Here is a 17,577-nt window from a genome sequence, read left to right as displayed (position 1 = left end):
AACTCTTTTGATCATGCCCAACATAAGATCAAGAAAGGAAAGATGGGTTTTTCTGGCTTGCAGAAAGATATTGCAAAAGCCAATTCAATTTTTGCAAGAGGATCTTCAATAAAAAATTTAAATAAAATACAACAACTTCAATATAAAAAAATAAATAAAGAAAGAAATTTAATTACATTGAAGTAGGAACAACGTGTACTCATTTACAGGTCTGATAACCCATATTGTTATGAGCTCAATGTTCACAGCGTACATAACGATAACAGTTTAGTTGAGACGGTATATATATATCCGCTACAAGCATTCAAACTCGTCAGTGTAGTTTGGGGCTGGTCTTTAACTGCATTGCGTTGATGACAAATCGCATTTTATTCATATCATTGATAATGCCGGATGCTTTTTTTTCCAATTGTGCTGTTGTTTGGTGACAGCTCTCTGTGCCTTGTTCTCCAAGAAGTCTAAGTCCAAACTTATATTGAGTGATATGTGGTATGCAGTGGTACTCAAGGTGTGTTTTGGGATTATTTTGTTTGGAAAATATTTTCTGTATGTATCCGTGTAACGTTTTATTGCACTTTGAATATATTGGTTTGTGTCTGCTTTGATCGATTTTGTGTGTGAAATAAAGTTGTGCACATGACTATAGGCCTTGTTTATATTGTCGAAAATTAATCCAATACTGCAAGCGTCGTCAATGATGAGTGGGTCATGGGGGCAGTTCTTTGTTTGTTGGATAATTGTAAGTGTGAGTTGCGTGTAGACTTTTTCTTGTAAATATTTGTGGCAGTGGTTGCCAATGAATGACCTGCTGTGGTAAGCCTGTGGTGTAATGCAGTATTCTGTCCAATTCAGAGGCAATAGGACCATCCCTGAGGGTGAGTGGCTCGTGCATGAGATTTGAAAGTCTCTCCTGTGTTTCTACTCTGTCGATATCAAACATGCAAGTGCAACCCGTTTCAAGGTTGGTTTATTTATTATTAGCGTCTTGGCAATGAGCAAATACAAAGAAGCTAATGTGCTTTATAATGTGTACTTTTTACACATAAATTATGAGTGTGTTCCTTGCTTGTCCAATGCCGTGTCAGTCCCATAGACTAAAAGAATGTCATTAGAATAATTTGAACATTTAAATGGTTTCTTGCGGGCAAGTTTCTATTTCTGTGTTAAACAAATCATACCACATGTCCTACATAATGAATTCACTGCTTGGTTATGACTTGCAATTGTGTGGTCCATGCTGTAAGAGAAAATTCAAAATTGACTGAGCGATGTAAGCAATGATATAGTGAATTAATGAATAAAATGAGTTTTAAAACACTCTGTATTACTTCTCATATCCATGCATACATAACAGCGTACATAAAATTTGGAACAAGAAAAACCAAACACTTCACCAAATTTCGTGAAAGAAAGGGGGAGCAGGAAAATTCTAAGTTGAGCTAAGTTGAGGCCCAACAAACAATGTCATTTAAAATTAATCATTAGCAAGATAATTCAAATTATGCAATTTAAAAATCAAATCATCATTGAAAAAAATAGAAAAAAAAAAAATTAACAATAAAACCGCAGCGAAATATTACGTTTCAAGAACAAGGCTAAAGAAGTAATACCATTATTACCTGACACCGCGGAAAAATAATCGTTACAAAATAATGAAAACTGAAGAGTAAATGAAACTTACCTCATTTCGTAGTAAAACTTGTGCCTTGTGAATCACACCAAAAAAATTTGAAATTTATAGGAACTAGTGCTTAGGCCACTGGGACCCCCCCTCCCCCCCCCCCCCCTTTGGGAGTTTATGCCACTATGTTTTTCAAATAATAGAACTTATTGGCCATACAAATTCCACTGTTACCGTAAAAATAAGTGTCATTTAAGAGAGTTATGGCTCTTTGAAAAAAGTGAGTTGTGTCCCCTTGCAAAAAAGAGACATTTCTTTCAAAGGCTCTGGAGACTACAATATTAATTCAAATATATGCAAATTGGGTATCAAACTGAAGGAAATTGAATATACTATCAAACTATGTGCACAAGCTTTCAATTTGTAAATATTATATAGATTCACAGAAAGTTGAAACAATTTGTCAGTAATCTCATGACGTGTCATATCTAAACTAAGCTATTTCAGTGTTTTACACAAACATTATTTTAAATATGGCCAAAAACAGCATGTTCATTAAAAAAGTAGCACTGAAGAAAGCTATGGCCCAAGCCTCAACAACAACCTTCATATTTCTACGTCATAGGAAAAACTAAAAGTGTACGCAACCCTTAAATATTTCTCCACTTTGTGGGATGCCAAATTCATCATAATTTTCATTCTTTTTAAACATGGTATTGATGTCCAGTTGTCACATTTAAAAGTAAGTTGAAGGTGTGGTAAAAACAGTAGATATATCATGAAAAAAGACTAATTTGTTCACAACCCAAGTGAAGCATCATTACCGAAGACTTTTGAACGAAATCGCATTGTTATATTATGAAGAATAATTGATACTCAAAAGGGATTCTTGATTCAAGATGCAGTAAGTACATAAAAACAATATCCTTATGTGTTTTGCAAACATGCTTTACTCCTTAACAGTTTGCACTGCTCACCAATTTATTACATATCCTCATCATCAGTAGCAAAATCCTCTTCGTCCTCTGAAGTGTCGTCAAGGAAATCACTGTCAAAGCTATCACTACCATCCTCGGCATATGTATCTTCGTCAGTACTGGTGCAGCTTTCTTCATACACAATTTCCTGCAACTCATCTGGAATGAAAGCATCTTTGAACCACTGTACTTCCAATTCATTTGCAGAATTTCTCTGCCAACCGTTATCCTCTGGTTTTGGAATGCTAGGATTCTGGCACACTGCATTCCTCCAAATGAGAGTTTGAAAGTTGGCTCTTGATATGTGCAGTGTCAATACTTGACTACAAGGAGGCATCTGACACAGATCAATTCCACCACTGCATGAGATGGTACCTTTCTTTCCTTTGAAACGCTGGCGAACTATGTCATACCTCACTTTGTTGACACTTGTGCATGAGGTTTTGCCATACAGCTTGCACACAAATGACTCTAACATGAGACAGTCATTACTCGAAACAGCTGCTGATGTTCCAAATCTGGAGAACAGAATTCTAAGATCTTCCTCTTTTTGAAGAAATTTTAGAGCTTTCAGCTTTCCTTGCCCAGCAAAGCAACTTGTTGTGTCACAGCCTGTGAATGCATGGACACCAAGTAATGCATCACACATCTGTTTAGACAAAGTCTTTGCTATCTGAGAGACATTGATTTGTCGCCTGTTGTTGCCACAGCCAGTATAAAAAATCAGGGTCTTTCCAATTGTCTCTGAGAATGAAAGGAGAAGTAAGAAGACATCCGTGTCTGGTGATCTGACAACAATTGTTTCACAGTTTGGTTGGCGGGAAGCATATTGACAGTGCAGTATAATTCGTGTGTCTGCCTCTTCCTGTGATGAGTAGAGATCTAGACAAGGTACAGCTGTGGTAAATTCATCCGTGTCACTGTAAAGTAAGGTGCATCTCTCTCTTCACAGACAAAGAAGATTTCCCTGTTTCTCAGTTTCTTTGCATATTCGTTACTTTCCCATTCCTTGAGGAGAAACCTGATAAGAGATCTTTTGTTATCAACGCAGCTGAGAAATGATTTCCAACGTCTGGGCACTGTTGTTGCAGATCCTCTTAAGAAGTATGCATTATCTTCAGAAGATCCTCTCTCAATCTCTCACAACCTTTGATTGAATCTTCTATGTAAGTATCAGTCACAAAGTGCACACAAGCTGCTTGTGGTAAGGAGGAAAATGTAAGTTTGGCTACTTCACCAAATGTATTTGGGATTGCTGACAGAGTTTGTAACAGTGCATTGCCATCAACAATGTAAACGGTGTTTGTTTGTTTTTTTGCATAATCCTCGAACATTAATGAATTGTCAGGCGTGAGCTTGTGCAACAGAGTTGCTTTGTTGGTCTTCAGAGGTAAACCATCTGATGAAGCCAGCGACCATGGAGTAGGTGTTAGAGGATATTGAAGAACTTTTTGAAGATCAACACTGTGCTCTTGGGACAAAACAAGAAGCTGGCCAAATAAATTTCTTTGTACCTTGATTTTGACCACGTTCATGTCTTTTTTCACTGTTACCACTTTCCTCAATGATGCAAATGTCTTGGTCTTGTTCCTTTCTAATGGCTTGTGAAATTCTACAGTCTTTTCCTTCAGTCTGTTTTCAACAAAACTTTCAAACAATCTTTTTCCTGTTTTTTCCACGGCTAGCAGGTCATCAGCAACATCCTCTTGCATTTTCATTCCTGAAGCTAGACTGACCAGACCATCTTCAACTTCAAAGGGATTGATAAATGCTGAAAATGCCTGGAGGATCTGTTGCACTCGCTTTTCACTTTGTCTTTTTTCTGCAAGGTTCAATTCTTTGTGGGTGTCTATATCTATACAGTTGTTGTTGCTGATCATTCTTTGGGTTGCTGATACATATTCTGCTCGATTGTGTCTTGTTACACTCCAACGGTAATAGCTTGGAAGACTCTTGCTGAACCCAACAATACCTCCTTTTGTCTTTGCATGTTTGTTTATTGTTTGTCCAATGGTCATATCAACTGCTATTCTTCCAGCAGGCGTCCTTGATCTGGAGACACTAAATCCATTATCTTGTAACATTTCTTCTGCCCCTGGGTGGGAATGAATCAGGTTGGCTAGTGACACAAAATATACACTGATATACTTGGCATAATTATGGTGATTCATGGTAAAAAGCAGTGGGCACAGTTCTTTTAAACAAGATATATGAAGAAGAAAGTTGTTTGTCTTTGTAGCTCGCAGAAACTGGAGGAGAAGCCAAACTCTGTCCATGTATTGGATCCAGTATTGTGCAGTTTTTCCGTACTTTCCTGAGCGGACACTCTCTTTGAAGGCTTCATACTGGGAAAATAACTCAGCATACACAGTTGACTGGAGAATTTTATTAGCTGTATGGCTTGAAATTCCTTCGGTGAATTCCTTTATGTAAGACATGAGGTCTTTACTGAGTTTTGAATCCGTGTCCTGCTCAAATTTTGCAAGCAGAAGCCTCTCTAGAGCCTCCAAAACAGACACATGCACTCATATAGCCCTGTTGTAGTTCTTTCCACTCATAACCCTATCCATAGAACCATGTGCACATAGCCCTGCTTCAGTCACAATTTCTTCAAAACCAGATCCACTTTGGAGCTTTCCCAGGGCACCAAGATATGAAATTATGGTGTGAAAGACACCCAGGTGAATAATGACTGTTTTGTAAAGCTGTGGGTTTTGCCAGACAATATCGTAAGCTTTCTTTGCTACAGCAAGGTCAAATGTTACAAATGTATATGTGTTATATGCCCATTAATCATGCCTGAATTGTGCTAGTACAAAATTCCTCTTGTTTATTTATCACTGAAAGGAAGCAAATACACTGTAATATATATTTTTTTCATATTATAGAGAAAATGGCTATCAAAGATTTAAAAACCCTATATAGCTTTGTAAAATATTTTATGATATGAGGCAAAAAATGAGAAATGACAATAAAATTCCACTATTTATTGCATTTGAAGAAATTTTAGGGTGATAAACAATCATTTTATTCACAAAAATGAGTTCACGAAAAATTGCACCCGATGACCTTTCAAGGGCCATAACTCCTGTAAATGATACTTGAAAAAACTGTAACACCCTGATTAATTTGTGTTATATGTCCCTGAAGCATGCCTGAATTGTGCTAGTGCAAAATCCCTCTTGTTTATTCATCCTGAAGGGAAACAAGTACACTGTAATAGACTTTTTTTTTTCAAATTATAGAGAAAATGGCTATCAAAGATTTAAAAACGCTATATGGCTTTGTAAAATATTTTATGACATGAGGCAAAAAATGAGAAATGACAATAAAATTCCACTATTTATTGCATTTGAAGCAATTTTAGGGTGATAAACAATCATTTTATGCACAAAAATGAGTTCACGAAAAATTGCACCCGATGACCTTTCAAGGGCCATAACTCCTGTAAATGATACTTGAAAAAACTGTAACACCCTGATTAATTTGTGTTATATGTCCCTGAAGCATGCCTGAATTGTGCTAGTGCAAAATCCCTCTTGTTTATTCATCCTGAAGGGAAACAAGTACACTGTAATAGATTTTTTTTTCAAATTATAGAGAAAATGGCTATCAAAGATTTTAAAACGCTATATGGCTTTGTAAAATATTTTATGATATGAGGCAAAAAATGAGAAATTACAATAAAATTCCATTATTGATTGTATGTGAAACAATTTTAAGGTGATAAACAACCATTTTATGCACAAAAAACGATTTCACAAAAAATTGCACCTAATGACCTTTCAAGGGCCGTAACTCTCGTAAATGACACTTGAAAAAACGGTAACACCCGGATTAATACTCAAGATATATTGCTGTTTCAGAAAAACCATGTGGCGAAAACTCCCCCAGGGGGGGGAGGGTTTCGCCCACTGGCCCATGCACTAAACGTTTTTTTATAATCCTGAGGTAATTACCAGTAATTTTATTTAAATGTTATAGAAAAATAGGTGAATTTGAATCATGGCTTGTGGAATAAGTACGGGAGGTATTGAAATAAAAGTTGGACTGATGGAAAGAGGAGGTCTGCGAGAATTCTTTGCATTTTGGGTGGAATTGCATCGTCACGAAGATCGTGAGGTTAATTGGTACAGAAATCATCCATTGGTATCACCCAATGCACGTCAAATCTACGTTCTGGGAATTGATTGGCTGACCGCTGTTGACACCGGTTACCTGTCGGGTGAGGTTACGTCGGCGCTCGGAACAGCGGGAAACTAAACGGTCAGATTTATAGTGCAGTTTAGACGCCGTGTGTTGTAATGGAAATACTTTTAAACCAATGTAATTTTTTTTTTTTAATCCATTACAACAATACTAAATCAAGCCCATACTTCCCTTCGATTATCAGATATGTAAATGTGTGCAGGTCAAGTAGGAGTGATTCAATTTTAAAACAATTTTAATGAGCAATAATTGTGTGGCCACATGTAGAACGTTTCATTATGGCCATTGGGAATTTCCATACTATTTTATGTTGTAAGTTTGTCTACTGATTTTATTGATGAATATATTTGTGCCTAGAGCCTTTATTTTCGGGATTTTGCATTTCAGAACTTAACTACAATATCATTATCACTGAAATACCAGATTGTTGCTATATCTCCCCATAGGTGGGAATACAAAATTAAACTACTAGAGAGAAAGAGTGAAACTAAATCTTAGGGAAAATGTTTGAAAGACCTCTTGATTATTTAAAATAGTGAATTCTGTGTATATAATGTGAAGTCCCTGAGAATACATTCCTAATGTCTGACTGATCCAGCTCTCATAATAAGATGCTTCTGAATTCCATTCTATTGATCTGACTAGAGCTAGAGACTAACAAGTCTTAGACTTCTTTAAATATATTGCGAGTTACAAAGTTAAATATATAAATTTTAAAAATTGAGGTAGATTTTACACAGCCATTTGGCTAGAGTCGAGACTTATTTGGAAAGCTCCCATGATCAGCATCTTTAATCTGTTCATCAATTCTCTCTTCCTCATATACATCCAGTACATCCTTGTAGATATCAGCCTTCATCGTCAAAAGACTCTCCCTTAAGTAACCGCGTCCATAAAAACATTTCAATACACCAAGTGATTCATTCATCAGCAAATTCTCGGGCTGAATTGAATGTACCATCCCTACTTTAAATGCCTCATCTGCTGTGTAACGTTTGCCTAACACCAAAGCATCATTATAGTTGGGGCCTTTTCCTAGTTTACGTCTGGGAAAGAGGAGAGTGGCAAGAAAAGACAAATGTTACTAAAGAGACATAAAAAAAATCAAAACAAACAAAACTTAAGATAAAATGTGCAATTCAGAATTGAAAATGATAATGGTGACATCACACAGAACCTTTTGAATTATCTTAAAACCTTAAGAAAAAAGGTCAAAATAATAAAATAATAATCTTTCTCTTCATTCCTCTATACTTTGAAGAAACAAATTTAAAGTGTCCAGGTAGCATTATATTAATAAATGGTAACAAGCCAGGTGCCCTTTCACTGTAGAGTAATGTTTGCAAAGTGTACTTGAGGATGTGACATTGGAGCCAAATTTTTGAGATCATTGACAGCTATCAATGACAACACTCGCTTATCATTTGGCTTTGTCATAAGTTGTGATACTCTGGACAACTTGCCAGCCAATGCAATGGAAATACTACGAGTGGATTTCAAAATTATCCAAAGTCTTCAATGAAATGTGTATGAATCTTGCTTGAACACATATCTGTGTATCATGGGAGACAAGTGGGATAAATATGGTATCGAGTATACATAATCTGCATCTGATTTTAGACAATAAAAGCAATAATAAAAAACATTCAGCCACTAGCACTATATAGTTTTTATACACAGGTTTTGATTCTTCTATGCTAAAGTTACAGTAGTGGTATAATTATTACTTCATTTAGTATTTTTATTTATTTTTTTAGTTTGATTTTATTTTAGGTTGTGGGGGGGGGGGGGGGGGTTGAAATGTAAATTGCCCGACATATTAAATTACAAGTTTTTATTAAAATCATCATCATTCTTAATATAATGCCACCAAGTACATTATAAAGCTTTTCAAATTAATTACACAATTAATAGTTCACGCGTTAATAAGCATTAACCAATCAGAATATCACATGTCATTTATCCCGTTTCATCCCCTTGACTATTTATTTCCTGTATGATAAGACCTGAGATACCCTTAGTACACATCAAACACACATATGGGTCAGGCTCAGTGAGTATTTCTCACAATATTTTGACACTCTGATAACGGAATCGCATCCCAAAACCTGACGATTAACATGTAGCATTTTTGTTTTGTTTTGAATTATCTGTGTTAAAATTGTGAGGGATGCTCAGGATCTGTGGGCTGTTTATTCCAGGCGATAGACAAGAACTTAAGGTTGCTATGGGTCTTATATATATATATATATATATATATATATATATATATATATATATATATATATATATATATATATATATATATATATATATATATATGTATATATATTGGTCAGCGGTTGATTTCAGGGCCAAAATATACTTTATTTAAAATTTTTGAATCAAAAATAAAACAACTTAAATGTTTATACGACTAGTTTTAATAAAGTATTTGATAACTGGCGTAATTTTCAAAAATGCATGCAGTGTATGTTGATTTAAGAACTGAATGCTCTTACTATAAGACAACAATTAAAAATCTATGTCAATAGCTTGACAGGCTTAGCAACAAGAGGTCACAGATGAACCATCAATTTAAAAGGGGACTTACTCAAGAAGCCTTAGATTAAATTTTCCAAACTGTAAATTGATGAAGACTTCATTCATGCAAATCCATCCTTTCCCTGTCCTCATAGTGCGTAGATCATGAACGAATGCTAAAATAGCTCCACCAGCAAAAGCATGACCTGTAATATTTAAATGGAGGTTCCAGATTTTCAATTTAAAAATAAAAATGCAAAGGGGAAAAAGAATCCAGCAAAACAACTATTCACAAATTTTTTTAATCTGAGAAGGTGTGAAATAAATTTACATTATATATATCACTAGTCTCTGTATAGTTAATGCATAAAATCCACAAAGAAAAATAGTAGTCCTTCAGCACTACGCATAGAGCTATGCGTCATAAAGCCAGACTTTATCCTGATTTAAGTAACCTTAAAGGTACAGTAACGATTAGTTGCTTGTTACATTCTGAATAGGACAAGCTCATCGGAAAAAAAAATAAAAAATCTGCCAGAGCTAATAGACCCAAATACCCAACAGACGGGTAGACAAGGGGGACTGAAAAGGATCCAAACTTGTTCATTTGCTTGTAGGTGGAGTGCTCTATCAGGAATTGGGACTCCACTCAGTAGAGACATGAAACTTTATATAATCAAACTGTACTGTATCGATGATGGTCTGATAGGAGTTGGACATGCACTTTCTCAACTGGTTATTCCAGATGGAATATTTTACATGTTGGAAAATCAACTAGTATTAAATTTTTTTGTCAGTTGTTACAGACAAAACTTTTTTATCTGCACTATCATCCAATCTTTTTCAACAATACAAAAATTTGCTATAAATGCATTTCCAATGAAGAATCAATTGTTTGCAATTGTTGTCTATTATCATCATCATTATTACTGTAGTACGACGATTTCATACTCATTCTTTTTTTTATAGCGCTTTTGATTCATTTTCGTAATCTCCCTCTGTCCCATCTTGCGGTATGCTGCGTGTAGTGGAAAGCACATAAACAGTGTGTCAGTCCCTCTGACAGTCTTGCAGTATGCTGCACGTCGTAGGGCATACCATACACATTTTGATTATGAGGGGAGAAAAACAATGGGTATGAAATCATCAAAAGAAGCTGACAGCTGAATGGAGATATCTGGTGGATGCTCTTTGTGCCTCAAGGCCGGAAGAGGATTCAATAAGTATGAAATCATCATACAACATTATTATTATTATTATTATTATTATCATTATTATTATTATTATTATTATTATTGTTATTATAATAATAATAATAATAATAATAATAATAATAATAATAATAATAATAATAATAATAATAATAATAATAATAATAATAATAATAATAATAATAATAATAAAATAATAATAATAATAATAATAATAATAATAATAATAATAATATTATTATTATTATTATTATTATTATTATTATTATTATTATTATTATTATTATTATTATTATTATTATTAAATTCAATGAATGAAAGAAAATAAATGAAATTAAAATTGTACAACGCTTAGTCATTTTGTTAAGAAAGATTTATAAAATATTTGCCTTTTGTCTTAAAATCATTTAAAGATTATCTTTGATTTCTACTTCCTTAAAACAAGAACTAATTCTCTTCACACCACAACACAATTATTCAAATTCATATGCAAGGTTTATTTAAAAACGGACTTCTTAAACAGTATGTGCCTTAACTTTTCTGCAATTTTAAACTTCTGACCAATCACAATTTCTTGCATCATTTATATTTATATAGATCACAACCACAGACCAATATATTTTCACGAAGACAGCAGAAATGTAGCTCATGGTGCATTACAATGTGTCTTTTGTTTGTTTTTGTTTTAATGTATATTTCTGATTTCCCTTGAAATTATTATATCTTATTGTCTAAAATATAGAAAGATGGCCATTTGTTTTGCCAGTTGACCTCAATTGTGTTATAGTTTTATCATTGGCAAATTAAAACCCATGAAAATGCTTAAATTCGCGCAAATTTATCTAACATATACATATAAATAATATATATATATATATATATATATATTATATATATAATATATATATATATATAATATTATATATATTAGACCTGTAAATGAGCTCTAAAAAATTGACTGAAACTGAAACTCTTAGTAATTCGTCGTAGCGGTAAAATCCAAAGAATCAAAATGAAAGGTAAACAGCAAGCTCACTTGAGCAAAGCAATGGCAGAAAACTAAATTTCGAGGGAATTAATTAGGCTACTTACCATTGTTCCTTGTAATTAGGTACCCAATCAGTGAAGAAACATAGAAACGGTCAACCAGTTTGTTTACAACATGAGGTAATCGAGATGTGCATGTAGCAATCATTTAACTTTCGATTTGAAGGTGTCTACATAACGAACTTCCGGTGTTTCGAATTTTTCTTTCTCATACTTTTCCTGTCCTTCAAGTAAATGTGGTCAATTTTGGCTTGACGAAACAGTGAAATTTATCGCTCGGCGGCTCAGTTAAAATTGGCTACGACAGGTTTCGAAAGTGAAAAAATAATTTCACGAAGGCTGTGTGAAAATACACTGGGGTGTGCTCAGACACGGCAATTCTAAAAAGCGTCGCTTAGCCTTGGCTATATATATCCATCATTAATATAAACGGCCCATGAGTTATGCGTGGGGCTGTGGAACATTCCTAGTTAACTTTACAGTCAATCGACTACGATTCATGAATTCTTTCTTTATTCATTTCTTTCTTCCCTTTTTAAAAATATTTGAATTTGACAAATTGACTGATTTCAGTTAATTGACTGAGAATTTACAGGTCTAATATATATATATATATATATATATATATATATATATATATATACATTAGATCATATATCAAAGGTGATTCTTGTCCTTCGCAGCAATCATTTCTTTCATTTTCAACAATATTTAGATTTCTAATTTAGATGCTGATGCTTCTAAAAGCTAAGCTAAATGCAACTATTGTTTGAAGACACATAATGGGGCATTGTGTTATATTTCTCTCAATCTCCTTTCCACATCGACTTATTTTTTTTCAAACTTCTCTTCCCCATAATAAAATAAAGTGATTGGATTGATGTTTGGATAATAAATGGTCAAATTATAAAGTAATAGTTACATCTAATAAAAATATATTACTACAGCTGAAGCTAGTACTACTATTATACCTACAACTACTGCTGAGTGGTAATAAATTAAAATTAATAAAAACTAGAGAAGTGTAAATATATTTTTATTAAAAATTCAAGCTACCATTGATTGCAGCCAGTGTGGGGATAGGAAACATGAGTATACGCTTCATCAGCTTGATAAAGGTAAGGAGGATTACTGATGTCTCTTCTGGGGGTAGAGAAGCAAACCCCTGTAGGTCAAGGCCATTTCCATAAAATTTACCCTTGCCGGTTGTGATAAGACCTTTGCAAGATTCGTTTCTGAAAAACACGAAGTTAAATATATTTAAATTTGAAATTAAAAATAACACCTAAAACAGTTTTAAACCAAAAGTAACAAGTAAGGTCAAAAGGATTTGGTTAACAATTTTGGTTTAAAGCATAATTTTCATTTTGATATACTGACAGTAAAATCTGAAGTACATCTGGGACAGACACAAATATTCCTTTTACTACTGAGTCCCCTCCCACCTTCACCCATAGTGCCAAAAGTAAGCTCTACTACGTTTACATTCCATGTTAACTTGTCAAATTTTGTAAAATTCAGAATTAGAATTTCATGTTATTGGCTTATATTTTCTTAAAATAGACATGTCTGATTGTAAGGAAATAGTATAAGTTTCATTATTAAAAGCGATGGTCTAGTTTTTAAATATGGCCACAGAGATGGGGTTTGTTTCAAGTATCCCAATCATTAAATTAATACTATTTTTCAAAGAATCATCCAATACCTGCGTCCAGCTTTATTGTAATTTTTCCCTACACAAATGGTCCGAATGAACTTGTTTTCCAATATATCAATTAGTTGTTAGTACAGTCCACTCTGGAAAATCACAACACCTTGGGATCAGCGAAAATGTTGCGATTAACCGAAGTTGCAACTAACCGAAGTTGAGTTTCCTGTCCACAATTGCAACATTTTACACAAATATGATAAACTCAAACAAGTTGTAAACATTGTTCTGAGTCCACCACAGACTGAGCAATTTGATTGTGAAAAAATTATATGGCAGCCCTGTCTAGATTTTGACAAGCAAAACCAGCTTTGAGGCAAGCCGACATCTTAAGATTGGATTCACTTTCAATTTTTGTTCTCAACATTTGTAAGAGTCTCTTGAGATTAGCCGTGATGAGAGACAATAAGCTCTCACCAAACCCGTTGATCACAATGCACAGTTGTCAATCACAAAACAAAGGATATCATCCCTCAGTCTCTCCTCACAACTGTCATCATCTACCTGTTATCTAAACCATGCTCAGCCCAATTGCCTCATATCTCAGATGACCGCACAAACCCGAACTGCAAAGCCCTGCCCCTCTTGTACCTAATAGAGTGGTGACACACTACTGTAACATTAAACCTCACCCACTCTCGATTCTTCAACGTGTCATGATTTCACCCATGATGAAATCTAATCACGAGATTTTGTTTGATTGATTCGTTGAATTTGCCTCCTTTTGAGGTCGAAATTTCTTGCGATTAGCCGAAGTTTGTTGCAATTAACCAATGAATTTTATAGAGAATTAATTCCGTTTCTTGGGAAATGTTGCGATTAACCGAAAGTTGCAATTATCCGGAGTGGACTGTATATATAATTATAATCTGAGACTAATAGGCAGTGGAAATTCAAGCAATAATCAAATGAGACAGAATTTCATTATTCTTTCATTTAAAAATAATACAAAACAAAAAAACAGATAGATAACTTTATTGATAATAAAACTGGTGGTGATCCATATTATGACGAAGTTCTGCAACTCTCAATATAATTTTTCTTTTATATTGAATGGTGTTAAATTAAAACATTAATCAGTTGTGAACATCATTCTGCTAAGATTTTGCAGAAGAAGAAGAAGAGAGAGAGAGAGAGAGAGAGAGAGAGAGAGAGAGAGAGAGAGAGAGAGAGAGAGAGAGAGAGAGAGAGAGAGAGAGAGAGAGAGAGAGTTTTAATTTTGCAATATATTGCCTTCTCCAATGTTTGTAAGGACAGAAACCGATTTTCTTCAGTGCATATTCTTACTTCTGTTCCTGTCTATAAAGCTATATGGGTCCCCAATATTCGTCTTTTTCTTTATGTGATTCCTTATCAAGAGTCTGAAAATGTCTGTATGCCTCTTTTTATGTTAACTGTTCCAAACATTTATATATCGTTTCTTTTGTAACTGGAGAAGTTAATATATATTTCCCTTTGATGTATACTCTGCTTCCCAGCATTTGTGTCTCTATGAAGAGGGAGGAAAAAGAAATGAGATTTGTGCATTGAAATTCCATACATACCGATGGTTTTAAATTGACACAGACTGCAATTCATTTTCTACCACTCTTTTATTAATTTGCTTAAATTGTGAATCAATTCAATATGTTGTTACATGGTCAATAAGGTCTCATTTGTAGGCAGTCCTTTGGTAGTTTAAAAGCTCACAAGAAGAATACAAAATTTTTTTAGAACAGTTAATTTACTTTCATGAGGTCTTATGGTATGACACTCGCTTTCGATCGGAAGGTCCTGGGTTCTAGCCTCGCTCGGCGCATAGTTGAGTCCTTGGAGAAGGCTCTTTACTCACATTCTCTCACCATACTCAGGTGTAAAATGAGTACCTGGCCGTAAACAGTGTTGTCTCTGTCCGAAAAAATTGTAATATCACGTAACAGGCGTCATGTCCCGTCCTAAATGTTAAACGTTGCTGTTGGCCAGGGACCCCTTGTAAAGCGCTTTGAGCATGTTTAGTGGATATAGCGCTATATAAAATCTCAATAACAGGGCAGCAGTACTAAATCTGTCTCTACCTATCAATATTTTCTTTCTCACCTTTCCACTAAGTCTAGGAGCTCATTAAATCCAGTGATTAATGCTTTGTTGATCCTGTTTTCCCCACGGTCCATCACAATGATGGCGACATCTCCAGAATAATACAGGGACAGGTTGTTGACAGTGGCCACAGGTTTGTGCAGGTGAGCAGATGACATTTTCTGGGGTTGGGTTTGTTGAGATATTGGGTACAATTAAAAGCAGACTGTTTATCACAACATATCAACAAAATCACAAAGTTAGGCGTATCAACAAACCAAAGGCCTATCATTGCTAACGACAAGACATCCACAATCAATCATTTAACATGAAATCAAGACTTCATAATATACTGATAGCGGTGATGGGAAGCAGATTTCTGTATGCTTAATTCTATTATTAGCCTAGTATGTTGTGATGAAACAGGCAGGCTAGTGGTGCGTCATACCAGGTCGTTGAAGAGGTCATAAGCACAATAAAATCTGCATCTTGTGCTTTTCTTCTTCCTTCACTATTAGGTTATTAGGCTACTATTCCTGAATTTTCATTAAAATTTTTGGTTGTTTTGGTTAAAACTTATGAATATTTTGTTGACGTTTGTCTTAAGTTTCTCTGCAATATTAGAGGCAATGAACTTGAAAGTCCAGGGTAAGTAGTGCTTGCTATGCTTCTATGGACAGCACGTGTCTGGTGGGTTTTTGTGGGGGGGGGGGGGGAATAGGGAGAGAGAGAGAGAGAGAGAGAGAGGAGAAGAGGAGAGAGAGAGAGGAGAGAGAGAGAGAGAGAGAGGAGAGAGAGAGAGAGAGAGAGAGAGAGAGAGTGAGAGAGAGAGAGAGAGAGAGAGAGAAAGAGAGAGTAGGTGAGCAATAAAGATTTAGTTATAGTTTACAAATTTTTGGTTCTTCTTCTTTTTGCATTCACCTGGGTTATCAAAAACCTAAAGTCTGTATGCTTTTCCCAGATGTGCACCTACCATCATATGGATAGAATTAGTTGGAAGGGAAAGAAAGCTTATCAGGAGGTTTGTGACAATTTGAAAGTAAGAAGAGATTTACTATACACCATAAGGACAAGTCAGTGGGATATGGTCGAGCTCTTTTTCTTGTCCTTTATCACTCCCATCCTCTGCCTACTGCCCACATTGTGTCGTCCTCCCCTCTGTATGCGCACGAACATTGGAGTTTGAGTCCGAATAACCGTGTATTCACTGGTCTCACCACGGCTCATTTTCCACCATCTTGAAAAGCCTGGATAATGACATAATTTTCTGGTCCCAGGCGATGCCGTTCTCCAGGGATTGCACTGTAGTAAAAGGTGTCAATGACCCATTCATAATTTTCTATTGAAATATGGAAAATTGTCACATGGTCAAGTGAAGCTAAGATCTGGTTTACGACCTAAATCTAATTAATTTGTCAGTATAAACTTGCATATGGGCGGTAGATAGAGCATTTTCTGATCCCCCTGCCCACCAAGCAGTGATTGGGTAGCTGGGTCTGTTTGATCTTGTGGGAAGTACTTTGCGATAGACTAGCGTCATATCCAAAGGGTAGCAACAAATTGCTATTGTCCGTTTCATGTCATGGAAACCGAGATAAACACCGGCTCCAAGAGCCTCGGTGTTTATAAACCTGCATACCTCTAAGTACTCCCTATCTCGTTCAAGTTTAAAGTTATATGTGTAAACTGCAACTGCAAGAACACACAAAGAGCATAGTTGAGGCAGAATCTAAAAGGTAAGTCAAGGCTCAAACTCAAAATAATATAATAACGAATACTTTTGCAGAGATATGATCCTTGCCAAGCGGAGTTTGTCAGATGTTTTATGTATGAGAAATGTCACTTTACGTCCACGGTGAAATACCTACCCTATCTTGTATATCTAGACCCGGTCTAATCTAGAGTCTACTAATGGACTAGACTAAGTGGAAAAGATGCTAGATCGAGGAGCTTTCGGAAGGCCTCCCCTATTTTCATTGCTTGGCGACTAGGGAACTGAACACTTCAAAACAAATATTAAAACCAGCAATTGCACCAACCTTACTTCTTGAAGTTTAATCCAAATTTAATTTCTTTCTGATTAGTTAGACTAGAAGACTTCGCCCTCAGATCATAGGAGATGAGGAAGGAAAGTCGAACTCTGAACTTTGAACTTTCTGCTTACTGGCCTCTGACCTAATCGAGTTGTTTGGTCTGCTAGTTTTCAGATTTTAAAGTTTTGCCCAA

The 17,577-nt window shown here is 35.1% G+C and overlaps 1 protein-coding gene across 2 annotated transcripts; it reads right to left on the bottom strand.

The window, feature by feature from the left end:
- Nucleotides 1–524: 524 nt before the first annotated feature.
- Nucleotides 525–17,500, bottom strand: LOC144976827 (uncharacterized). Of its 2 annotated transcripts, none has more exons than XM_078921311.1 (6): nt 17,396–17,500; nt 15,373–15,533; nt 12,645–12,823; nt 9,401–9,536; nt 6,526–7,853; nt 525–1,744 (listed from the first exon to the last, which is right to left on the bottom strand). In XM_078921311.1, exons 2-5 carry the CDS (start codon nt 15,528–15,530, stop codon nt 7,556–7,558), a joined length of 771 nt encoding a protein of 256 aa, XP_078777437.1. In that variant the 5' UTR covers nt 15,531–15,533; nt 17,396–17,500; the 3' UTR covers nt 525–1,744; nt 6,526–7,555. The 2 variants fall into 2 exon arrangements, with proteins under 2 accessions (XP_078777437.1, XP_078777436.1); XM_078921310.1 differs by having other exon boundaries at nt 17,391–17,494.
- Nucleotides 17,501–17,577: the final 77 nt, after the last annotated feature.

The sequence above is a fragment of the Berghia stephanieae genome, chromosome 7 (assembly GCF_034508935.2).
Source record: "Berghia stephanieae isolate SIO BIC M18660-M18661 chromosome 7, UCSD_Bste_1.3, whole genome shotgun sequence".
In the NCBI taxonomy this organism is placed as follows: Eukaryota; Metazoa; Mollusca; class Gastropoda; order Nudibranchia; family Aeolidiidae; genus Berghia; species Berghia stephanieae.
Note: the sequence above shows the minus strand (reverse complement) of the source record. Positions and strands in the feature narration are given on the sequence as shown.